Source organism: Odocoileus virginianus, chromosome 8 (genome assembly GCF_023699985.2).
Source record: "Odocoileus virginianus isolate 20LAN1187 ecotype Illinois chromosome 8, Ovbor_1.2, whole genome shotgun sequence".
Lineage (NCBI taxonomy): Eukaryota > Metazoa > Chordata > Mammalia > Artiodactyla > Cervidae > Odocoileus > Odocoileus virginianus.
This window is the reverse complement of record NC_069681.1, coordinates 20462570-20489238: the sequence shown is the minus strand read 5'-3', so window position 1 is coordinate 20489238 and position 26669 is coordinate 20462570. Positions and strand designations below refer to the sequence as shown.

At 37.2% G+C, this 26669-nt stretch overlaps 1 protein-coding gene, 1 long non-coding RNA gene and 1 pseudogene across 2 annotated transcripts in view; 2 read left to right on the top strand and 1 right to left on the bottom strand.

The window, feature by feature from the left end:
- The window catches only part of LOC110140415 (phosphatidylinositol 3,4,5-trisphosphate 3-phosphatase TPTE2-like), a 49396-nt gene that overhangs the window by 17962 nt on the left and 4765 nt on the right, over positions 1-26669 (bottom strand). The window contains exons 5-16 of the mRNA XM_070471303.1: positions 26240-26275; positions 25466-25531; positions 20672-20722; positions 18015-18176; positions 16407-16526; positions 14749-14848; positions 14532-14595; positions 13704-13768; positions 6750-6810; positions 5697-5778; positions 5503-5591; positions 868-929 (exon numbers count right to left, since the gene is read on the bottom strand). Coding sequence (XP_070327404.1) covers positions 868-929; positions 5503-5591; positions 5697-5778; positions 6750-6810; positions 13704-13768; positions 14532-14595; positions 14749-14848; positions 16407-16526; positions 18015-18176; positions 20672-20722; positions 25466-25531; positions 26240-26275 — 958 coding nt within the window. The remainder of the gene's footprint in view (positions 1-867; positions 930-5502; positions 5592-5696; positions 5779-6749; positions 6811-13703; positions 13769-14531; positions 14596-14748; positions 14849-16406; positions 16527-18014; positions 18177-20671; positions 20723-25465; positions 25532-26239; positions 26276-26669) is intronic.
- Positions 8896-9535, top strand: LOC110140609 (serine/threonine-protein phosphatase 4 regulatory subunit 2 pseudogene; annotated as a pseudogene).
- On the top strand, positions 10719-11928 carry LOC139036296 (uncharacterized). Its single transcript, XR_011489016.1, has 2 exons — positions 10719-10932; positions 11221-11928. It is a non-coding gene; the product is annotated as an uncharacterized lncRNA (long non-coding RNA).

Sequence of the window (26669 nt, the reverse complement as noted above, 5' to 3'; positions counted from 1 at the left end):
GCTTTAAGACACAGCAGCAGCCCATCCTGTCTTCTCAGAAATTCCCAGAGGGCACAGACCCCACAGCTTATTGATTGTGCAAAGATAGTAATGTCCAAGGGAGCTTTTGTTCTGGGTTGGAAAATGATGACTTTTACCTACTGAGCACTTCCAAGGATGTTCAAGGTCCTTTAGAAAATTTCCCTAATCCATCTTCTTATTCTCGTGAGGAAAGCAGAAAGCCAGGAGTTGGTGGGATTCTATCAGAGCAGAGCTGGGTCTGGGGGTGGCAAGTCAAGTTTCTGTATTGCTGAGGTTTTTTGTACTTGCATAACTCAACCTTACTCACTTCACATTAACCCTTCTTCTACTGGGTCCTGTCTTTAATCAAAATATTGACATTGTACTCATGATGAATGTGGGTACATTAATTTTGATTTTTTTTAAATATTGCATTAGAAAATTATTGATCTTAATTACTGAGATTTTAGGCATTCCCTTAAATTTTGTGCCCAAGGTGAGCGTTTCAGCAACTTTACCCTCATCCCAGCCCAGAGGAAGAGGGACTGAGGTCAGTTATCAACCAGTGCCAATTAAATAAGAAAGTATCCAAGCCACATGTTCTAAAAACCACCTCTCCAATAACACTTCCATGAAGTACAATGACTCAATGGACATGAGTTTGAGCAAACTCCAGGAGATAGTGCGGGACAGTGAAGACTGGCGTGATGCAGTTCATGGGGTTGCAAAGAGTCAGATACACTTTAGCGACTGAGCAACACACTCACACCATGACTTAAGGAATCATCTTAACATCCTAGCCGTGAGCTTTCAAAGCTAGCAAACTCAATCAGCCTAAGACAAAGTTTATAGGAGCATCTTTCATACCTCCGCGGTGGCAAATATCTCACTGGCAAGAAGGTAGGCGCAGACCATAGTTCCAGTTCTTCCTAGAAAAGAAGTTAGTCCATGAAGCATTGTTCCTGAGGGCACTTGATATAAAACTACTCTCCAAAGTATTTAAAGAGCTCATTGTGGATTGATATTCTTTCACACCAAAAGTACAGGTTCAAAATATTTCAATTCAGAGAGAGCCAAAGCTGGTACACTGCTTGTTCTGAGGGTCTGCCTAGAGTTCTATGTTAACTGTGTGCACACATGTGCACGTGTATGTTGTTCTTGAATCATGACCCCTGGGGTAACAGTAACAGGCTCTGCTCTAGGACTCTAAAGCAAAAGTGATGCTGACCTGTTAAGAGCTAATTATACACCCTGTTTCTCTACTAAGGTAAATAAAAGAAGCTATAAAAGATAAAAGATGGACAGAACCCAAACCACCACCTAGCATTTGCAGTACCCATTCCTTCTATTTCAGTTAGAGTTATTGTGTTGTAAAGCATACATTAAAATAGGAAGAACAGTGTAATGAGCCCGCATACACCTGTGCCCCAGATTCCATCACTATTAATTGTTTTACTTGTTTTTTTTCTTCCTTCATCCTTCTCCCCCTCCTTCTTTCTATGCCCTTCCTGTAGCATCTTATTTTATTATTAATTAATTTTTATTGGCGTATAGCTGCTTTACAATGTAGTGTTAGCTTCTACTGCCCAGCAGAGTGAATCGGCTAAACGTACACATATATCCCCCCACTTCGTATTTCCCTTGCATTTAGATCATCACAAAGCATTAAGGAGAGTTGCTCGTGCCAGACAGTATGTGCCCATCAGTTGTCTATTCTACACATAGCATCAACAGCATGTATATGTCAATCCCAATCTCCCAATTCCTCCAATTCTACCCACGCTTACCCACCTTGTATCCACACATTTGTTCTCTAGGTCCATGCATCTATTTTTGCTTTGCATGTAACTTCATCTATACCATTTCTAGATTCCACATATATGCTTTCACCCCCGTAGCATTTTAAAGAAAACTTGATTTCATGTCATTTCAAACTCAAAGTCTCATGCTTTTTTTCTAATTTATATTTTTGTCCAGGAGCACAAAGTGTGAGTTAAAAAGTATATTGCTTCTATTATTTCTACAATGACCTATGACTTTTGTCTTAGCTAGTGTATGCTGAACTTATTTTATGTAATTCCAAACTTACCCTTTTGTTGTAAGAGATGCACTTTATTTTCTATTCTATCCTTCAAAAAAATGAATGTTTAAATTTATTTTTCAATCCATAGTTTGAAAAACACTACTCTAAGCCAATAACTTTCAAAGAAAACTTTGTACCACCTTGTCCTCTGATAAATATAAGCTTCTTGCTAAAGAAGGCTACTGACCATTAACAACCTGGCTGTCTCTAAGTTAACATTTCAAATTTGTTGGACATCTGTGAAATATCCACAGCCCTTATATATTCCCATTTGAAAAAAGAAAAAAAAAAACCAACTTTTGTAGATCCATGTCCTGATGGCTGTGAATAAGCACACACATTCTGCCATAGATAGAGTAGCCACTTTCTCATCCAGTCAACTCAGGTATGCAAGGAATCATTAAAATGCTTTACATTTGTTTTTAGTATTTTAACTTAAAACATAGGTGTATATTCACTCACTAAACTTTTGCTATTGGACAAAAGTTTTAACTTTAAGTATGATGAAAAGAATCTACCAAAATATGTACTAGGTTTACCATATTAATGATGAAATGATGATAACATTCCTTCTAAAGCCAGGAACTAAACAAAATGTCCACTATTGGGCTGTTTCCAGTTAACACTGTACTACATGTCTTAGCCAGTGTTGTAAGGTAAGAAAAAGGAACAAAATATATATGGATAAAAAAAGAAGAAATGAACTGTTGGAAGACTAGGAAAATCCAAGTAACTCTATAGGCTAACTCCTAAAACTGATGACAAGAGTTCAGGAGGATACAAGGTCAACACTAAAAGAACAAACAAGCAAACAAAACACCCCAACAAACTCATGGCTAAATAAAGGATGTAGGTTGAAATCTTTAGAGTAATTACTAAGGAATATAAAAAGAGTATATGACTTCCAAGCAAATGGTGAGGGTGGAAAGAAGCAAACAATTCAATCAAAATAGCAGTAAAGATATAGAATATGTGAATAAAACAATGAACAAACAACCTAATGGGCACATATAGAACCCTGTTCAAAACAATGCATAATACACTTATTTTTCAAGTGCAGAGAAAACATTTGATAAAATTGACCAAATTCCGGGCCATAAAGCAGGTGTTAGAAAAGGCAGAGGAACCAGAGATCAAATTGCCAACATCTGCTGGATCATCGAAAAAGCAAGAGAATTCCAGAAAAACATCTATTTCTGCTTTATTGACTATGCCAAAGCCTTTGACTGTGTGGGTCACAATAAATTGTGGAAAATTCTGAAAGAGATGGGAATACCAGATCACCTGACCTGTCTCTTGAGAAACCTGTATGCAGGTCAGGAAGCAACAGTTAGAACTGGACATGGAACAACAGACTGGTTGCAAATTGGGAAAGGAGTACGTCAAGGCTGTATATTGTCACCCTGCTTATTTAACTTATATGCAGAGTACATCATGAGAAATGCTGGGCTGGAGGAAGCACAAGCTGGAATCAAGATTGCCAGGAGAAATACCAATAACCTCAGATATGCAGATGACACCACCCTTATGGCAGAAAGTGAAGAAGAACTAAAGAGCCTCTTGATGAAAGTGAAAGAGGAGAGTGAAAAAGTTGGCTTAAAACTTAACATTCAGAAAACTAAGATCATGGCATCTGGTCCCATCACTTCATGGCAAATAGATGGTGAAACAATGGAAACAGTGGCTGACTTTATTTTTTGGGGCTCCAAAATCACTGCAGATGGTGATTGCAGCCATGAAATTAAAAGATGCTTACTCCTTGGAAGGAAAGTTATGACCAACCTAGACAACATATTGAAAAGCAGAGACATTACTTTGTCAACAAAGGTCCATCTAGTCAAGGCTATGGTTTTTCCAGTGGTCATGTATGGATGTGAGAGTTGGACTATAAACAAAGCTGAGCACCAAAGAATAGATGTTTTTGAACTGTGGTGTTGGAGGAGACTCTTGAGAGTCCCTTGGACTGCAAGGAGATCCAACCAGTCCATCGTAAAGGAGATCAGTCCTGGGTGTTCATTGGAAGGACTGATGTTGAAGCTGAAACTCTAATACTTTGGCCACCTGATGCGAAGAGCTGACTCATTGGAAAAGACCCTGATGCTGGAAAAGGTTGAGGACAGGAGGAGAAGGGGATGACAGAGGATGAGATGGTTGGATGGTATCACTGACTCAATGGACATGGGTTTGGGTAGACTCTGGGAGTTGGTGATGGACAGGGAAGCCTGGCGTGCTGTTGTTCATGGGGTCACAAAGAGTCAGACACAACTGAGCGACTGAACAAACTGAACTGAAACGAATTTCAAAGAATTAAAAAAATACATATGTTCTCTGACCACAATGCAATGCAACCAGAAATCAGTAACTAGAAGATAATTACAAAATCCTCATGTTTGAATATATAGTATATTTCTATATAACCCATGAGGCTAAGAAACAAACACAATGGGAATTAGAAAATATTCTGAACTAGATAATAATGAATACATATAAAAACTTGTGTGATGAAGCTTCACTAAAATCTTTCATTAATTCTGTTAACTTACCTGTAAATTCTTTTGGATTTTATTGCACAAAATTATATTGTATGAAAATAAGGAACTATATTTTTTCCTTTCAATCCTTTTTTTCTTTAGCACTGGCTAGAACCTTTGGAATGGTATTGAATTAGAGGTGATGATCACAGGCACCCTTGTTCTCCTACTCTCAAAGGAAAAGCTTTCAATAGCTCACCAATTACTTTAGCGGGTGTGTGTTTTTTATCACATTAAGACATTCCTTTAATTTTCTAAGAATTTTTATAACAAATGAATGTTGAATTTTATCAGAAACTTTTTCTGTATTTTTAAAATAATATGATTTTTTAGCTTTATTAATCTGGTTGATTACATGGATTGATAGTAAACTAACCTTGAATTCCTAGAATAGACACAATTTTGCTGTGCTGTAGTATTTTTTAATAAATTGCTGGTTTCCTAATATTTTCTTAAGAATTTTTTTATACATGTCATGGGTAAGAGTAGCTTTAGTTTTCAAACTTTGGCTTCACAAACTAAAATTAAGTTGCACTTACTCTTTTTGTAAGTCTTTGGATGAATTTGTGTAAGCTGACTTCTTTCCTCTCCCTTCCCTTCTTTCCTCTCCTTCCTCTTTCCTTCTCTTCCTGCAGTCTTTTTATTTTTTAATCTAATTTATTGTGTAATTGGAGGAAAACTGCTCTACACTGTTGTGCTGGTTTCTGTAGTACAGCAACTCAAATCAGCCAGAATTATACACTCTTCCTTCAGTCTTGAAGCTAATTTTTAAAAATGTCAACAACGATTATTGCTGGTTCATAGCAGAACATATCTTGTTGATGAACCTTATTAAATTTTTCAAATTTCTTTAGAAAAAAAAAGAAATAAAAAGAAGAATGTTTTTACCTTTGCCTCCCTTACAGTGAACCACTATGATATTGTCCTTGTCTTGAGCCATCCACTCTTTCACTTCCATGGAGAACGCCACCATCTCACTGATTTCAAATGAAATAGTTTTGGTTGAATTAAAATACTTCCAAAGAAAACCAAGCCCTATGTATTTGACCCTCTTCTGTTAGTCAATTTGGCATCAAACATACCTCAGAGAGGGGACATTGTGATCATCAATCAAGTATCGATGGACCCTATGGTGGAAGTACTTAGGATCATAAGCTCTTTCACCTGAAATAAATGATGCATAGGTCATATCACTAACTCTAATTAACATAGCAAATGATCAAGGTGTGAATAAGTTATACTTTTTAGAGACTCCTTATCTACTTTTAAAAAGAGCTTTCTGACTGGCTCCTGCTGCTCTAAAAGGGTCTCAGAAACATAAGTATAGTAGTGCTTTCTCCATCTTGAGTAACATAAGACCAAATTATTTGGTTTGTTTTACTTTTGGCTTGCCTTACTTTTAATTCTCTTTTTTAAAAACACCTTTTTATTTTGTTTTGCGGTATAGCCAATTAACAATTCTCTGATAATTTCAGGTGAATAGCGAAGGGACTCAGCCATACATATACATGTATCCATTCTCCCCCAAACTCCCCTCCATCCAGGCTGCCAAATAATGTTGAGCAGAGTTCCATGTTCTATACAATAGGTCCTGCTTACTTGTAATTTTCTAGCAGGCTACTCATTACTTTATCATAGGGTTACACAGAGCAAAAGCAAATGTGGCCACCAGAATAAACACTTGCCTCCTGAAAAATATCAATTTACTATATATAGGAAGCGGGGAATCTTGGACATCATCTGTTTTCTACAAGGATTTGGATTTATTTTTTCCATGCAGGGCCCTGGTCTCCTCACACCTCATCCGTAGTGGGTTAGAGCATGCATTTGTTGAATTGTCTTCAAAACACAAGCTGGCAGGAAAAACAGAAAAACTTTCCTAAACCTACCACCACAAGAGCTGACTCTTTCTAAAATGTCTCTGCCTCCAATCTCCTGCCTCCTTCACAGGGTACGTTGTGCTGTTGAGCTTTCTTTTCCTACCAAATAGGGCCAGCATAAGATGGAGATTTTTTAAAATTCACTTCCTACCACCAAATACTTATGATCAAATGAAATGTAAAAACTAAATCATCTTCTTGCAGGCAGTGACCTGTTTTCTATCATAGGAGCAAAACACGGAGTCATGTACATACTGCAGAGGTTGTAGACTTGATAGTGGTTTGGGTGCTTGGTATCCAGGAACCGCACAACTTCCTAAAAAAGATGGATGCACATCTTATACATATGTCCATGGTGCACCAACATAAACCTTTCCCTACTAATAACCTAGAATGATTATTACCTTTTATTCACTTTTCCCTCACTTAGCACCTTTAGGGGAGATTCAATGAATAAAATGCATTCCAAGTTATATCTAAACCATTTGTGAGTTTTCAAATAGCTCACAAAGTTGTACTTTTATACTCAAATTAGCCTTTACTATAAATACACCAGGTAAGGAAATTAGATGGTAAATGAGCTTTAAGGAATTGTAATTTGTTCTAAACGTTGTACAGAACCACAAAAGATCCTAAAAAGCCAATCTTCAGGAAGAAGAACAAAGCCAGAGCTTTATTGCTCCCTGATTTTATTATGCTCCCCGATTTTAGACTATTAATACAAAGTTGTAGTCATCAGAACAGCGTGGTACTGGCACAAAAACAGACACATAGATCAATGGAACAGAATTGAGGGCCCAGAAATAAATCCACACATATATGGATAGCTATGCAACTTAAAAACAAACAGACAAAGAAAAACAATTAAAAATGGGTAGAGGATCTTCTCTAGGGGATCTTTCCGAACCAGGGATCAAACCTGCATCATCTCTTAAGTCTCGTGCATAGGAAGGTGGGTTCTTTACCACTAGCACCACCTGGGAAGCCCCATATGGGTAATTAACTTATGATAAAGGAGCAAACAATATACAGAAAGGATGGTCTCTTTAACACACAGTGCTGAGAAAACTAGACAGCCACACACAGCCATTATCTCACATTACACACAAAAATAACTCAAAAAGGATTAAAGACTTGAATGTAAGATGTCAAAACATAAAACTCCTAGAAGAAAACATGGCTGGTAACTTCACTGACATTGGTCTTAGCAATGTTTTTGTGGATCTGACTCCAAAGGCAAGTGAAATGAGCCAATAGAAACAAATGAGGCTACATCAAAATAAAAATCCCCTGTACAGTGATACGGACTATTATCAAAACAAAAAGACAATCTAACTGAATGGGTGAAGATATCTGCAATTCGTATATCCAGTAAAGGGTTAATATACAAAACTTAAGAACTATACAATTTAAAAATAAACAAAGAAAACAATAAAAAATGGGTAGAGGATCTGAACAAACAGTTTTCCAAAGAAGATACACAGTTGACCATCAGGCACATGAAAAAATGTTCAGCATCACTAATCCATAGGGAAATGCACATCAAGATATAACCTAACACCTGTTAGAATAGCTATTATATTATCAAAAATAAGAAGTAAAAAATGTTAAGAGAGGATGTAGAGAAAAGGGAATCCTTCAACACTATTGGTAGGACTGTAAATTGAAGCAACTTCTATGGAAAAAAGCATAGAGATTCTCCCCAAAATTAAGACTAGAACTACCATATAATCCCAGCTATTCCATTTATGGGTATATACCCAAAGAACACAAAAAACACAAATTCCAAAAGATACACCATTCACTGCACCATTCACTGCAGCATTATTGACAATAGCCAAGATACGGAAACAACAAAAATGTCCATCGATGGATGAATAAAGATGTGATCCACACAAGCACATGTGTACACACACATTCCTATTCAATCATAAACAAAGTCCATCATTTGCAGCAACATGGATGGACCCTGCAAGCACTATGCTAAGTGAAACTGTCAGGCAGAGAAAGACAAACAGCATATGATTTCATTCATATGTGAAACCTAAAAAAATAAAATGAACAAACAAAAGAGAATGAAACCAAGCAAAGATACGGAGAACAGATTCCTGGTTACCAGAGGGGAAGGGGTTTTGGGTGTGCCTGAAATAAGTAACGAGGGTCAACTCTTATGGCGATAGATAGCAATTAGACTTGTGGCAGTGATCACTTTGTAGTGTATACAGATGTTGAATCATAATGTTGTACTCCAGAAATTTATAAGAAAGAGAGAGAGAGAGAAGGAGAAAGAATAAGAGTGGAACAGAGGGAGAGAGGAAGTAGTAAGTGTTTGCCTGAAGCACAGTCAGCAAAAGTTTTGACCAACTTACAGCACGATTGAAGACAAAAATCACAGTGACTGACATCTGGATCAAAGGATTCCTCGGTAAGCCGTATAGAAAATAAACTTCCAAATGAAGATGGTCTGGAAGCTGAGGGGCATGAGGTTAAAAAAAACTCAAGTATGACAAAGAAGACGATGTCAGAGATGGCCGAGCAACTTCTAGGGACAGGTTATGGCAGAAGAAACAGAAGAACCAGCTTTATCTAAGAATAAAGACAAAGAGGATGAAGAGGAAAAGAGTCTTTAACAACATCAACAGAAATGATTCCAGAGAAAAAAAATCGAGAAAAAGAATCTGATGATGCCTTAACTATAAATGAAGAGACTTCTGTGGAAAATAATCAATAGAAGAATCTCCTCTGTCTCAGGATGAGAAAGACCTAGATTCTGCAGATAGTGAAAATAGAGGCCCTGCAAGTAGGATTCCAGCTGTCATGAAATAGAAGAACTAGGAGGATCCAACACCAGCAGAACTGGAGAGGTTCGCTCAGAACCACCCACAGGAAACAATTGTGAAGTCACAGAAGTCACTGGCGAACCGACAGAACAAGACTCTTTAGAGACTTTCAGTAGTTCACACTCAGTTCTAGTTTTACACTCTTTGAAATTTTTATGTAAACAAATGGAGTTTTCATTTTACAAGAAAAGGAGGTCATAAAGTACTTCATGGGATAAATTCTGGAAGAATTATTCATGTAGAAAATTATGAATATCAGCTTTACTGGGTCTTGCTACTAAATACTTTTTGGAAGGTGGGAGAGGATCTGTTTAAATCAGCGACTCGTGTTTAGATTTTTAGAATTAAAGTGTTTAAACCGGAAAGTAATAATTGCAATCCTTAATTCTTTTGGAGAGTATTATGTTCAGATAATACATATACAAAAAAACTTCCAGTCTTCTTCTGACAGCTCTGGCAGTTTTTATATTTCAGTCATAGTTACCATATGGTATGGTAACCATAGTTACCATAGTCACATTTACCATATGAGTTAAAGTGCTTCATGGTAGTTATATACAATTTTTATTTAAAAATATAAATTACCTATATGTTCATCTCTTACAGAAACACAAAAATAAAAAATTTTCTCCCATAGAATAATATATGTATATTTATGTGTGAAAAAGTATAAGTGTTAGCTGTTCAGTCATGTCCAACTCTTTGGGACACCATGGACTATAGCCTGCCAGACTCTTCTGTCCATGGAATTCTCCAGGCAAGAATACTGGAGTGGATTGTCATGCCCTTCTCCAGGGAATCTTCCTAACCCGGGGATCAAACCCAAATCTCCTGCATTGCAGGCAGATTCTTTACCATTTGAGCTACCAGGGAAGCCCATATTTATGTGTAACATATTATATGTTCTATATATATGTAAGATCATGCATATTATATTATATAACAGAACATTACAAAGAAATATGTAGAATTATTTTTATATAATTTCATATTTATTATATAATTATAAATTTTATAAATATCTGTATACTGATAGTATTACATATATTAATATATTCAGAATATATGTATATTTGTACACTATATGATTAAATGACATTATATCACGTAATATAAAAACTATTACATAGGTTTTATAATTTTATATTATATAGTATATGTAATAAATTACATGTAAATATACATATATTATTATAAAGGGGGAACTGTTATATTTTTGTTTCTATAACAGTTGAAATGTATACTATATATGTAGTAAATATAAATGGAATATTAATGCTACATAAAATGGATATATATTTATGATATATAACTATATACTATATAACCTGATATATATTTAATATATTAATTTTATATATCATATTAATATATATTTAGGGGATCCAACCAGTCCATCCTAAAGGAGATCAGTCCTGAGTGTTCATTGGAAGGACTGATGCTGAAGCTGAAACTCCAATACTTCAGCCACCTGATACAAAGAACTCACTCATTGGAAAAGACCCTGATTCTGAGAAAGATTGAAGGCATGAGGAGAAGGGGACGACAGAGGATGAGATGCTTGGATGTCTTCACCAACTCCATGGACATGAGTTTGAGTAAACTCTGGGAGTTGGTGATGGGCAGGGAGGCCTGGTGTGCTGCGATTCATGGGGTTGCAAAGAGTCGGATATGACTGAGCTACTGAACTGAATATATACTATAATGTATATTTTATTTTAAAATATACTATTTTGAGAGAAATATTATTTTAATATATCAATATATAATTAAATATACAACTGTATATTATCTAATTTATGATATATAGTATATATAATATAGAGTATATATAATTTACACACATTATTCTGAGGAAGAAATGTTGTATTTTCTGTTTCTATAAGATACCATGCTGAAGCTGAAACTCCAGTACTTTGGCCACCTGAAGCGAAGAGCTGACTCATTGGAAAAGACCCTGATGCTGGCAAAGATTGAAGGCAGGAGGAGAAGGGGATGACAGAGAACTAGATGGTAGGATGGCATCTCCGACTTGTTGGACATGAGTTTGAAAAAGCTCCAGGAGTTGGTGATGGACAGGGAGGCCTGGCATGCTGCTGTCCATGGGGTCGCAAAGAGTCAGACATGGCTGAGTGACTGAACTGAACTGATATGAATTGGATAATTTTTCTAGTTGGTGACAAAGGAGTCACATTTTTCAAGACAGATTCTTTCTCCTCTAATTTAAAATCTGATCCTTGTTAATGCTTGGAAACCTTAAGCCTGTTGAATTTATGAAGTTAAACACATTCTGAGAGATCTAACTAAAATTCTTTTTGCACACTTCTATGGTGAGAAAAAGACTTCATTATTTGTAAGAAAATGTGCTTTACCTTAGATATAGTTACTTAGCTTACTGTTTTGTAGAAGGAATATGCTTATGAAGCTGACATGAGATTTTCTCAGACGAACTGGGCAGGTTTACAGTTTTTGCTTGCTTTTCTGCACATTTGTGAATATTATACATTTCTTTCTAACATATTCCAGAGTATGCAAATATTGATGTATGAAACACAAGTATACAGGAAAAATGAATAAATTACTTTAATGATGGACTCGAGCTAACTGTCTGAATATCATATTCACAGACTTAAAGTCATGAGATGTGTACAACTTCTGTGTTAAAATTACTGGCTGCCAAATTTGTATGTTTCTTCAGATGCACCTCTTGGTATTTAGAATTTTTAATTTTCTGAATTTTTAGAATGTGATGTGTTGGCTGCTTTCGTGAAGCAATGTATAATTGTATAATTTCTGTAAGTAAACTTGGGCTTGGGCTTCCAATCAATATTCCAGAAGCAATAAATATTAATGTTATGCTATTTAGAAAGAACTGTACTTTATATAAGTACAACTATTATATTATGGTATACACAATAATACTGGACAAATCTCACAGAATTTATTGTAAGCGTAAAAAGCTACAGTATGTGATTCCATTTATGTGAAATTTAAGAAAAAGTAAAACTAATCTGTTGTGACAGAAGTAAGAACAGTAATTACTTCCAGTATGTCAGGGTATTGACTGAAAAAGAGCAAGAAGTGCTCCACATTTTGATAGGGGTGTTGGTTACATGCATATATACCTATATATAATTTTAATCAAGATACATATTTAAGGTTAGTGCAATTTACAATATTTGTTGGCCTCAAAGTATAATAACATACCCATGTGTATATAGGTACACTGATATATAGACATACACACATATACATAATTACATTTTATTGAGATATAACAAATGGATATACACTAACGTATACACATCCACAGGGCTTCCCAAGTGGCTCAGAGGGTAAAGAATCTGCCTGCAATACAGGAGACGCAGGTTCAGTCCCTGGGTCGAGAAGATCCCCTGGAGGAGGGCATGGCAACCCACTCTAGTATTCTTGTCTGGAGAATCCCAAGGACAGAGGAGCCCAATGGGTTGCAAAGAGTTGGACATGACTGAAGCAACTGAGCATGCACCCATACACATCCACACACATATGAAAACTTCTTAAACAATTACTTTTAACTAGAATTTCATAGTAAACATCATTTGATGTTTGAACTTATTTAACCTATAGAACCTGAAGCAGTATGTATCCACTGTAATTTAGGATCTTAACCTAAGAACAGACATTTTTAGTTAAAGAATTCTCCATCTTTTCCCCTATGACAGACCATGAAAAATGGCCACAATGCCCCATAGATACAACAGAGATGGTATCTGTTGTCTGTCTGAATCTGAACTGGGTTTGTAGTTGGCTTGTCTAATAGAATGAGGTAGAAGCCACATTACACTAGTTTGGATCCTGGGCCTTTGGAGGTTCGGCACTCTTTGGCTGGATGATAATGAGGTCCTTGCCACTCCTTTATGTAAACAAGCCTGAGCTAGCCTGTTGGAGAATGAGAATCACATGGAGCTTCCAGGCATGCCATCTTAGACTAGCCAATCCTCTAATGCCCAGGTGTTGCCCACAGATGCATAAGTTAGCTCTGCCAAGATTAGTGAAGCCAATTCCTGATTGGCAGAGCCAGCCAGTTAAGCCTAACTCAAATTTACAAACCATGTTGTCATGAGCTATGTCAATGTTTGCTGTTGCAAGTCACTGAAGTTTTGGGGTAATTCATAGCACAGCAAATGCTAACAGATAACAACCCATGAGAATTTTTTTTTTGTCTGGAAGAGCACATTTTTATTTTTATTTATTCATTTATTTATTTTTATTTTTTAAGAGTACATTTTTAGGAGAGTACTGCTGTCTCTGGGCCAAGGTTATCTTATGACTCCAGAATCTATGTTTGCTGAGAAATGTGAGCTTCTGTTAGATTAAAAACGTTTACCTTAATGGGATTCCTGTAGAAAGACTGCTTTCCAGAAGATGGGAATGACATGGCAATAATACGCTCTGGAAGTCAAAACAGTCACTATTACAAATGTTATACATGTGAAACTATATATGAGAACTCAATTTACATATAACCAGACTCCTTTTCTGTAGAAAAGAATTTTCAGGATGAGAATGACCAGAGAAAAAGCAAACTAACCCTCAGGATAATCAGCATAACATATGAAAGTATTCACTGTTTTGATCATTACACTTAATGTTCCCAAGACTCAAATGGTTCAAGACTTAAGCAACAGATTTGTCTGTTCAAATGGTTCAAGAATTAAGCAATAACTTTAGTCTGGAGCACCCCCTGTGGTCGGAATTGGTTTCTTAAACACCAAAGGAAAACGAGAGATCTGGGCTGCGACAACGTTAGGACCTCCTGGGAGGTTTTCCAGTGTCCCTTTGATTCAGAAACCTGAGACCTAAACGCAACGACCTCATCACTAGGGTTCCAGCAAGAGAAGAGGTTTCTCTGAAAACCTTGAGACCAAGGATAACTACTAAAACTTAATAAATTCTAAACCAAACAAATGACTTCAGCTGAAAACCCATGCAACTTCTATGCTATAGCCAAATAGCCCTGATTTGAGATGAAAATTAAGATTTTTCCATTGTCAGGGTTACACTCCAAATATGTCACTACCATAGTGGCATAAGTCTTCACGGACAAAGAATGCATTGCAAGAACATGACTTAGGGCAAAACTAAACATATAATTACTCACACACATGAAAAATATGGTGTTAATATAAGCAATCAACAGATAAACTTCACAAACCAGTAACATAAGTGAGGTCTAAGTCAAATCCATCCTTCTTGTACCGCCGTTTGTTTCCTGAAACCTAAGAGTTTATAACAGTCATTCACTTGTAATACATAAACCAACATAAAAAAAAAGGAACAAAGAACAATATATAGACATCTACAACCCTGAACAGTATTTCCCAAAATGCAAACATTTTTTTCTGAAAAGTAAGCATATTTCACCCACTTACCATCCTTCTGGTCAACATTTCAAGATGTCTTTTTTGATGAGCCAGATGAAAAACTCTTATCAGAATGACAAGTCTTACAGGTTGTAAAATAATTCTCAACCTAACAATAAATTTAAAAGATTCAGTTTTGCTTTGGAAACAGAGGATTTTGTCAATACAGACTAAGTCTAGAGCCGCAGCTCTTAACCGAGGGCAATTTTGCTATACTCTCCACCCCACCCCAGCTTCCCTCCTGCCCACCCAAGGCATATTCGGCAATGTTCAGAGACATTTCTAGTTGTCACAACAGCCTGTGGGCTGGCGGGGAGGGGGCGGGTACTGCTACTTGTATCTAGTGGGTAGAGGCCAAGGATGCTGGTCAGTATCAATGCACAGGACAGCTCCCAATACTGGGACTTCCCTGGCAGTTCAGTGGTTAAAATTCTGTGCTTTCACTGCAGGGGAGCTTGGGTTCAACTTGGTTAGAGAACTAACCTACATGGTCAAAAATTTAAAAAAAAATTTTTTTTAATTCAAAAATCAAAATAATAGTGCTGGGTTGAGGAAACTCTGGTTTAAAGAAAAACCATGATAGACTCTCAGAATGCATAGATTTAACTTCAGTGGATTTAGGACAAGAATTTTCCCATCAAAAGAGAATCCTGTTCATCTCTGTCACTCCCATGAGTAACAGGGGCTCACCTGAGCTGTGAACATACATCACACAAGCAGCAGATTGAGTTACTTTCCAAGTGTGTCTCCTACCATCAGGAGGAAACATGATGGCAGAGAAGTGATGGTTTGGGCTAGTGCTTCTCTAACTTGAGCATGCACACTGATTCAGTAGGCCCTGAGGTGGTATTGTTTTTGTATTTCTGATAAGCTCTTCACTGATCCTGACATTGCCTATCTAAGGACCACACTGGCTTTGGCTATTTAAAAAAAAAATCTCCAAAAGCTTATCATATTAAATTTTGTTGGGACCTGAATAAAAGTCCTTAGATGCCAGAGTGCAAAAAAACAGTACACTATTTGACTCAGGAATAAGCCTAGTGAGTCACCCAACAGCCACATCCCACGACGCTTTTATTCTTTTTCTCACTGCCACAGTAGAAAAAAAAAGCCATTGGTCTCTCACACATTTTTGTTTGATCCCTAACAGTTCTAACTTCACCTCAGCTTACATCATGTCAACTATACTGCAAAAATTCTACTTCTGTGTTGCTATCCAAGTCACCTGGTTTTCTGTTCCATTTGTTCATTTTTAGAGAATCATCATAGAAGTCACTCAAATTTTGCATCAACTCAAACCAAATCAACTCTGGGTTATAGGAAAAACCCAGGAATTTCACATGTGAGAAATCTGCTGTTGATGCACAAGTGGAAACTTAGCGAGTGGGAAGAGTTCAAGTTAGGACAAGAGGCAAGTCCCCAGTTTCTTTTTTTGGAGGCACCATCTTCTTCATTCAGTGGAAGGTACCACCCTTTGCTGGACCCTAAACACCACCATCCTTTTATTTACAAGTATGTGGAAATTTATCTTAACATTTCATTTTCCAGCATATTTAGAACAGAATCAGCACATTTAGAGTTTAAAAAAGATTACATAAAATGAGAGTCACAGATACTAGTTTTTTTTACAAAGAAAAACTTTGAGAGACAAAGGATATGTTTCTTACCTGGGAAAAATTTTAGTAAGTGTAAAATCATAAAAAAGATAAGTGATATCAACCAGTAGAGTCACAATAATAATGGCAGCATCTAAGGAGTTAAATATATCAGAAAAATACAGTTGTATCCTATAATAAAAAAAAAAAAAACAAAAAAAATATGCAAGCTGATGCTTCCCCAAAGAAATCAGCATATTTTAAGAGGATAAATTTATTTGACTCATCCCCCCTCTTAATTCTGCTTTAATGAATGATTGAAAGTACATTTACCAGACTAAGAGAAAAAATATTCATGTTCATTATTTTAGATTTACATATGACAAAAGCATCCATATTGCAACGTAAGTACAGTAAGAGGTATAACCAAACCAGTGAACAAGATATAATCAAACCACTGAAAAAAAGGGAAGCACTATCTTCACAACAGAGGGGAGAGAAAGATGAGATGGTGGGTCGAGCTATCAGGCAATGAAAGCTAAACACGTCACAGCCCTAGAAAAACAGACTGTGAGGGGGGCACAAGAGGAGACTGTGAGAGGGAGACACGTCCACCGCTTTGGCCAGCAAACTCATCCCTGGCTTCATCCCCACAGTGGAATCCCAGTGGGCTGGTGTGGCCTCCTCTGTGCAGAGGGGAACTTCTCCTGTCTGCATCTCCTCCCCAACACTGGCTCCTTCAGCCATGGGCAATGAGGCTCCAGAGAAAGCCTCTTGCAATGCTGGGGTAGCCTCTTTTAGGCTGGGGATAACCTGGGAGTGGGCAACTGTCCTAAGCCCAGAGATTTGAGGGCAGAGGCTTCAGCTGGAGAGGAGATAAGTGTTCTGGTGAAGTGAGGCTGAGGAACTGAGTCCCTGACTTCACAGCAGTGCAGCTCCGAGGCTGCATTCCCACCTTCCCAGGAAGCCGGCGGCCGAGAAAGCCAGTCGCTGCCTCTCTCCTGAGCCCCCCCACTGGGATGTGCATCCCTCAGCTCTTCGGGAACCTTACCACAAGTTTCTATTTCAGCTGAGGTAGGTACTTGTTGGTGATTTATTACCCAGTATTTAATACACTGTCAGCTGATGCTGGGAAAGATTGAAGGCTAAAAGGAGAACAGGGGGTGGCAGGGGATGAGAGAGTTAGGTAGCATCACTGACTCAATGTCCATGGATCTGAGCAAATTCCAGGAGACAGTGAAGGACAAGGAAACCTGGCGTACTGAAGTCCATGGAGTCCCAAAGAGTCAGACATGACTAAACAACAGATTTTATTTACACTCGACTCTTCATGAAACTACCAATATTTATGCTTCACATATATATTCCTCTTAATAATGTGAATGTAGACATACTAGCTGCTTGGCCCCATTCTTCAAACCCTTTAGCTTTATCTGTTAAAGGAACCATCCAGAATACATGGTTTGGAGATTAGAGTGCCAGTTGCAACCATAATATTAAAGCAAAATCTAGTAGAAATTGGGATTTGGGCTATCATTTCTCTTGTTTCTCCATGCCTCAAAGAGATTTATTTTGACAAAGAGGGGCATATTTGGTTGCATTGACCTGCTAATTACTTGGGGATGCCTCTTATAGTACAAAACAGTTCTATGTGTTTTTTAAAAAACTAATAAAACTTACCCTTCTATAAACACTCGAAGAGAAATATCCATGAAAAAAAATAAAGCAATAGCAAGAGAAATTAAACGAGATTCCAAAGAAATATATATCGTGCCACTAAAGAAAATTATGTCTTTGATGATGAGGGCCATGTCCACAAAGATCAGCAGGATTGCAAATATTCTATAACAAATAAATAGACTGAATAAGGAAAAAGTGATTTTTACACGGACAGACTAATTTCAGCCCAATGATCTGATATAAAAATGTCATTATTCCAAATTAAACTATTCATTAGTAGGGAGAAATGCTCTGCTTTTGAGTCTCAAATTACTCTGAACGAACTTATGGTTGCCCAGGGGGAAGGATGCTTTTGATGCTTTTGAACTGTGGTGTTGGAGAAGACTCTTGACAGTCCCTTGGACTGCAAGGAAATTCAACTAGTCCATCCTAAATGAAATCAGTCCTGAATATTCATTGGAAGGACTGATGCTGAAATTGAAATTCTAATACTTCGGCCACCTGATACAAAGAACCAATTCATTGGAAAAGACCCTGATGCTGGGAAAGAGTGAAGGCAGGAGGAGAAGGGGACGACAGAGGATGAGATGGTTGGATGGCATCACTGACTGGATGAACATGAGTTTGAGCAAGTTCCGGGAGTTGGTGATGGACAGGGAAGTCTGGCATGCTATAGTCCATGGGGTCGCAGAGTCGGACATGACTGAGCAACTGAACTGAACTGAGGGGATAGGATGGGGGAAAGGGAGAGTTAGGGAGTTTGGGCTGGATACATACACACTGCTATGTTTAAAATGCATAACCAACAAGGACCTACTGTGTAGCAAAGGGAACTCTGCTCAATGTTATGTGACAGCTTGGATGGGAGGGAAGTTTGGGGGGAAATGGATACATGTATGTGTATGACTGAGTCCCTTCACTGTTCACCTGAAACCATGACAACATGGTTAACTGGTTATACCCCAATACAAAATGCAACATTGTTAATTGGCTATGTGCGTGTGCTAAGTCACTTCAGGGTATCCAACTGTGTGCTATGCTGCAGACTGGAGCCCGCCAGGCTCCTCGGTCCATGGGATTCTCCAGGCAAGAATACTGGAGTGGGTTACCATGCCCTCCTCCAGAGGCATCTTCCTGACCCAGGGATGGAACCTTCGTCTCTTACATCTCCTGCCTCGGTGAAGTGAAGTGGCCCAGTCGTGTCCGACTCTTTGCAACCCCATGGACTGTAGCCTAACAGGATCCTCTGTCCATGGGATTTTTCAGGCAAGAATACTGGAGTGGGTTGCCATTTCCTTCTCCAGGGGATCTTCCCGACCCAGGGATCGAACCCGGGTCTCCCGCATTGTAGGCAGCCGCTTCACCGTCTGAGCTACCAGGGAAGCCCACATCTCCTGCCTTGGTAGGTGTGTTCTTTACCACCTGTGCCACCTTGGAAGCCCTAATCAGCTACACTCCAGTACAAAATAAAAAGTTTAAAAAAAAAACATTATTTCTATTTTCAAAAAATAAATAAATCGCTGTTTTCACTCAATAGAAGCAGCCATTAGGAAAATAAATTTCCCACTAAACCACTTTATGGTATTGTGCCCTTTTATAATAGACACATCAGACTGACACTCCAAGACAGAACAGGTAAACTACATTAAAATTACATGTCTCCACTTGTAAACTCTTCAAATTTGAGACTTTCAGAAGCCTCCTACCAATTTCTCATAATAAATTAAACCTCATTAATCTTTATATTTTTATAGAATTTAGTAATAAAAAGTCAAGTGAAAGTATGACTAACATAAGCCCTTAAAAAAAAAAACAGCACTTTGACCAGTAAGACTTATCATCAGTGAGATTACCAACAAATGTGGGCTTCCTTGGTGGCTCAGTGGTAAAGGAATCTGCCTGCAATACAGGAGACTCAAGTTCAGTCCCTGAGTTGGGAAGACCCCATGGAGAAGGGAATGGCAATCCACTCCAGTATTCTTGCTTGGAGAATTACATAGAGGAGCCTGTGGATTACGTGTTAGTGGATGGTTCTGGGCATGTAAGAAGGAATTCAATTCCATAAATACATACATGATTGAATTTTAAAGTACCTCCTAAGCCTTTCTCTTATATATGCTAAACGCATTGCCCATAAGTTGATTATACTATTTATATAACCTGTGAAGATAAACTTCAAAGCACTTTTCCACAATTGTAATGCAAATTAAAATGTTATTACTTAAAAAGGAAGTAAGTATATTGTGTGAATCTGTAACACAGTATAAAATCTTACTATCATGTAGAAATGAACCATCTAAATAAAATGAATCTAGAATTAATAAGTAATTCTAGATGAATATTTACTAAAACACTTTCCTTATAACTATAGAATTTTGAAATGCATATTTCATTATTTTTACTTTTACAGGTAGAAAAAGACATGTTAATGCATTACTATTAGACTTGGGTAAATGCCATTTCTTCACAATTCTTAATATTCAGCTTCAATTAAAATTCCAAGATAAATTAGATTCCATTAAATGGGGTACAAAGGTTATTTAGCAACATGTTGACAGTGGAAGTGTCCCTCCCCCTCCCAGATCTTTTGCCATAAAAAATATCTATATTAAATGTAATACATCCTTAATTACCTCCATCTCTAGAGTCTCACATACCTGAAAGTGAAGGATGATATAATTAAGTACACAATTCTCTTTATCTTGCTGCTGCAAATGGAAGTAAAAATAAGATTTCAGAGCTTATCTGAAATTATTTTTCAGGAAATTATTTTTCAAGTGTATCAGATTTCTCCTAACATGTAGTATGAATTTAACCAACAAAGGCCTTTATATTGACAAATATAATTTTTAAAGCACCTAGAAATTGCCCAACAAAACACTTATTAGTAACTATGGCCTTCCCTGGTGGCTCAGTGGCAGAGAACCTGCTTGCCAATGCAGGAGACTCGGGTTCAATCCCTGGGTCGGGAAGATCCTCTGGAGAAGGAAATGGCAACCCACTCTAGCATTCTTGCCTGGGAAATCCCATGGACAGAGGAGTCTGTTGGGGCTACAGTCCACAGGGTTGCAAAGAATCAGACATGACTTAAAAAGTGAGCACAAGGACACATAAAAACGTTTCCTGATTTTTTCTTTTACTTTCCTATATAGAATATATGTGAATAAAACACTGAACTTTGAATATTTAGCAAAACTTCTCTTGACTGTAAAGCCCTAACCCCAACTTTATGGTAAGATTAAGCTTGGGGTCATCAACTAAAGCAACATAGCATGGAAACAGAAGGGAATGGTATAAGCTCAGTCTCCCATGAGTAAGCTGTGGGATCCTGTGCAAGTCATCAAACCATGGCCAGACCTGTTCTATAGCAGTAGAATAAGTGACTTCGGGGAAGCTCTCCTCTGGTAATATTTATTTCTTGACACAAGCCACCCATGAATATGACAGTTAACAATAATGAGATTGGGGGTGGCAAGTGCACTATAGGGGTAAGGAATTTTAATAAGAAGCACTTCAAAGGAGAAACACCCTAGAGGCTGGGCTCCTTCCGTTAGAAGGAGGAGGACACAGTTCTATAGCACCAGCAATTAGGCTTCGTTTTACCGTATGGCAGAAAGTGAAAGTCGCTCAGTCGTGTCCGACTCTTTGCAATCCTGTGGACTGTACAGTCCATGGAATTCTCCAGGCCAGAATACAGGAGTCTTTCCCGTCTCCAGGGGATCTTCCCAACCCATGGATCAAACCCAGGTCCCCTGCATTGCAGGCAGATTCTTTACCAGCTGAGCCACAAGGGAAGCCCAACCATAAGGCAGCAGACAAGGCAGCCATCGGGGAACAATTTCTTGCCCTGCTAAAGCCGCCCACATGAGAGCCCATTTCCACCCCCAGTGGGATTTGATCCCAAAGCAGTGAAGGGAGGGGTCGGAGGCCGAGCAGAACTGGGGCACTGGCAAAATGGGCCACAGATGGGTGCTCTGAGGCTAAGCTGAGTGGTAAGATCTCCCCACTCCCTCTAATTTCTCCCTTCTCCATCAGCACTCATCTTCCCTACCCAGGCTTGGCGAGCAAAGGTTGATGTCATCTGAGACAACAAAATCAGAAAGGGGGAGGAGGAAAAGATGGAACTTAGGTTTTTAAAAAATGTTTTGGTTCACTGTAAATTGTATCATAATGTGTAAAGTGTGCTAAACTCAAAAGGCTGGAAAACGCAAATAAAACAGATTCTGGAAAGACTCAATGTAAAGAGTATAATAGAGATGGATTTGAAAGTCATTGAACAAGATATAAATTTTTTTCAATAATGGGTTCATTCATTCAACCAAACTCAGTGAGTGCCTACTATCTGCCATGGCACCGTTGGAAGCACTAGAGATACAGCAGTTAAAATGGACAAGATTTTCTTCCATCAGGATGTTAGCATTCTGTCTTGTGCTGACCACAATATAGTACATACATTCATGATATGTCACTAATAAGAATATTTCTAAAACAATGTAAGCATGATACCATATCCATAAACAAAAAATTTATAAGTCTGAAGAAACTTGAAGGGCATCTATTAAAAATTAAGAATGCCTATTTATTGCTTGTCTATATTTTCTGATTTTCCTAATAATTAATTTTTGCTGTTTGATTTTTGGTTTTTAGTGTAAAATGTATTTACGGTGCTTTAGAGTTTTAAAAGCACTTACGTATTATTCTACTTTTATCTTTCTAAGGTGGTAAGTGCAATAAGGATCATTAAATTAGGGCAAGGACAATGGCAGAAGGGACAGTTTTGATGCTGAGATAATGAAGTACTCACCTGGGAGAAAAGGAGATTCCTACATTTTATACCTTAATAGAAAAGAAATTCTGGGCAGATGTTTTACTTTAATGTAGAAAATAAATTCAAAACATGAAATTTTGGAGAATATATTAGAATCGTAGGTAGAGAAAGACTTTCTGACACTTAAAGCATAAATAATAAAGAAAGGCATAGATATATTTGACTGTGTGAGGATTATAAAACTTCTATGGAGTGAAAATCTAAGCAAAATGGGAAAAGCTACTTGCACTTTTTGGGATATAAAAGTGATATATTTAACTTTTCTATCTAATGGCAGTGATAAACACCCCAATTTTAAATGGGCAAAGGTAGACTGAAGACAATGAAATAAAGTTTCTATGAAAATAAGTATAAACAAAAACAAAGTCAAATGAGCATTAGAACAAACATTCACTGACATTGAAGAGATCATTGAGCTAGTGTGGGAAGGGAGAAAAAGAGTACACTGCATCTTCATGTGGAAAGGCACATTGAAATCAATAGCCTCAAACATTTCCCTTGACATAGAATTTCCACTGAGGAGAATTTTTACTTTAAAGAAATAAAATATACAGAGATTTGCTCTCAAAATTAGTCTTCATTTTTTGTAATAGTAAATGTCCTAAACAGCTTAAGTGTCCAGAAATATCTGACAATTTAAATAAACGACAATTTAAAATATTTACATTTACACAGCTGTCAGTAGGAAGGTTGCAAGTTTAGAAATCAACAAACATATAATGGTGTAAATGCAAATGCATGGAAATATACTCATGATATAGCACTAAGTAACAAGGTTATTTTTAAACAACATATATCCATAAATAAATAATTCATAAGCCTAAAGAATCTTGAAGAGCATCTATTGAAAAATAAGAATGCCTATTTATGGGAGGATTTATTGCTTGTCTGTATTTTCTGATTTTCCTAAAAATTGACCTTTGTTGCTTTATTTTTAGTTTTTAGTATAAAATTTATTTATGGTGCTTCAGAGTTTTAAAAGCATTTACATTTTATTCTACTTTTATTTTTAGCTTTATTGTGTAACACCCAGTAGATATTATAGATAGCATTATTACCAGTTTACAGATAAATGATCTAAAATTTAAAGTGGCTTAATATTTCACCAAGTGTCCAGCATATATGAAATGCCAAAGTGTATATGTATTAGTTGCTTAGTCATGTCTGACTCTTCTCAACCCCATGGACTGTAGCCCACCAGGTTCCTCTGTCCATGGGATTCTCCAAGCAAGAATACTGGAGTGGGTTTCCTGTCCCTTCTCCAGGAGATCTTCCCAACCCAGATATCGAACCTGGGTCTCCTGCATTACAGATGGATTCTTTACCAGCTCAGCCACCAGGGAAGCTCACTTAGATACCACAGCCAAGCACCAATTCCAAATCTTACTCCAAAATCTAGTATTATCCCTCTAGTCTGAAACACCAGTGTCTCTCACACAGGGACTATTCCACACAAATCTATAAAGAAGCATTTGTCATTTAAAAACCAAACTAACACTTTGTTTGTAAGAAGAAGGGAATGCTTTTCTTGCTCAGTCCTCAAATTTTGCCCCAGTCCTAGGCAGCCTCATTGCAGAAAATATAGTTAATATGCAGACACATCATTTAATTAAGTAGCAGAGTGAACTCTTCATTGATGGTCCATGACGAAAAGACACAGAAAAAGGAAATTCATGGGTAAGTTGAAGGACTATTTGTATTCATGAGTCACCCCTTTATTTTTCATTTTATCTTTGTCTAGACACCAACAGATTGCACCAGTAACCAGCTAATTCCTTCTTTAGTGCTACTCACTTCCCACCATAAATTCAAGTTGGTGAGTGGTTAAATAACTGGCCAAGAGATAAGAAGAAAAATATCGATGAATAATTCTGTCCAGACATATAGGATTTTTTAACTGAAGTATAATTGATTTACAAGATTATATTACTTTCAGGTGTATAGCATAGTGATTATAATTTTATAGATTGTATTCTATTTAAAGCCACTGCAAAATAATGGCTATATTTCCTTGTGCTATACAATATATCCTTGCTGCTTATTTTATACATAGTAGCTTGGGGAAAAGGCCGAGTCAGACACATGAGATTTTAAAAATGTGTCCTTGCAGCTGAGTACAGATGAAAAAATTCCTTCAGATGAGTGCAACAGGAAGTACTCTCATGAGATTACTCAGAAACAAGTCGAAATTAATAAAATCCCAGTGCACATTAAGAGGTCTTTAATCAGCAAAACACATTTGCTTTTGCTGTCAGTCCCATTTACTCATAGACAAAATCAATAAAATTAGGAATTAGGACACACCCAGAAAAAATGAGAAAGGAACACAACTGAAGGGTAAGTAGCATTCTGCAATCCTGGATTAAGAAATTTTGTAGGACAATTCGTATCTACTAAGAATATGTTCACATTTTAAAACTAGAAGAATATCCCACTTATGAATATGTAGAAATACTTTTTCAAGCATGGTACTTATAGACAAATTCAAATACTCTATACCCTCCCTCCAAAACATTTTGCTATCTTTCCACAGTTTTCCTCATCACCTTAGCATGAGCCCCATCTTCCAAAAGGTAAGAAATTCATCAACAGCTCCCTCCCTCCAAACTTCAAACAGACTTACTATTGGGGATTGAGAAAGTCAATGTCTTCATCAACATCACTAATCTTGGACAGCTCTTCTATCATACTTCAACCACCAACAAAGGCAAAAATACATCATTAGAGACCTGCTGCATGGAACAGTGATATGAGAAATTTACTTGAACAAAAAGAATTCCTTAAATCTAAAAGGTAGTCGACATGACTTAGCTCACTGGAAGACCCAATCTTACAGAAAGAAATGTAGAATTATTGTCTAGAAAATTCTGTATTCCTATGAATCCTTCCGAGACTGAATTTTGCAAATCTGTATTTCTCCCTCTGTCTCTGTAAGCCTGTATAAATCTCTGCCTTTCTCACTTTTTCTATATAGACTGAGAGATTAATACTCTCTTGATAGCACTGACCCAAGTAAATGATCTGAACAGTCTTGGATGGCACTGTCGTTGAAAGAGAAGCTATGTCAAAGTAGTCAAAGACCTTTCATGTCAATTTATTCAGGTCAATATAAAAGGTTAAAAATGAACCCAGCATCAAATGATTTAACTTTTTTTGGCTGAAATTGGATACACTTGCTCTGGAACTGGTTAAACTCTGGTTAAAAACTGGTTAAACTCTAATATGTATATGTTAATTAGTTATTTGGAACCTGGGTCCCTGAACCACCTACTTTTCACATATTATGGATATCTTGTTTTCTCCTGGAATTAGGAGACTGCCTGAGCTGGGGACTCTGACTAATTGGGTTTCATGAATTTCAACGTCCTCCTTCCCATTTCCCCCAGTTGTATCTTACCTTTCATCAGTGCCTCTCAAGTTACACAAGTCAGAGCTAAAGGATTAAAATGTACAAAGTAAGACTCCATATGTTTTATAGCTTTTTAAATACAAATTAGCTATAATTACTCTGCAATTGATAGTCTAGTTATCTGAAAAATAGCATTTTAATCAATTATTTAAAACCTGGTATTTAATTTTTCTGTAGAAATGAAATATCAGTAATGAAACATCCTAGTCATGTGGGAAAACTTAATACATCAAAAGTATGTACTTTACTCCTGATCCCAATCCCCAAGTGTAACACCATTTTGTGATAAATTTGCTTCAAAATTCACCTTCGGTTTGTAGGTACTCATCTCACTGGTTCTATAATTTTCTGCCTTCTCAAGTCCCTACACCGTCCACTAACCCCTCATGAATCATAGATGTCTTTCCAGCCCTTGAGA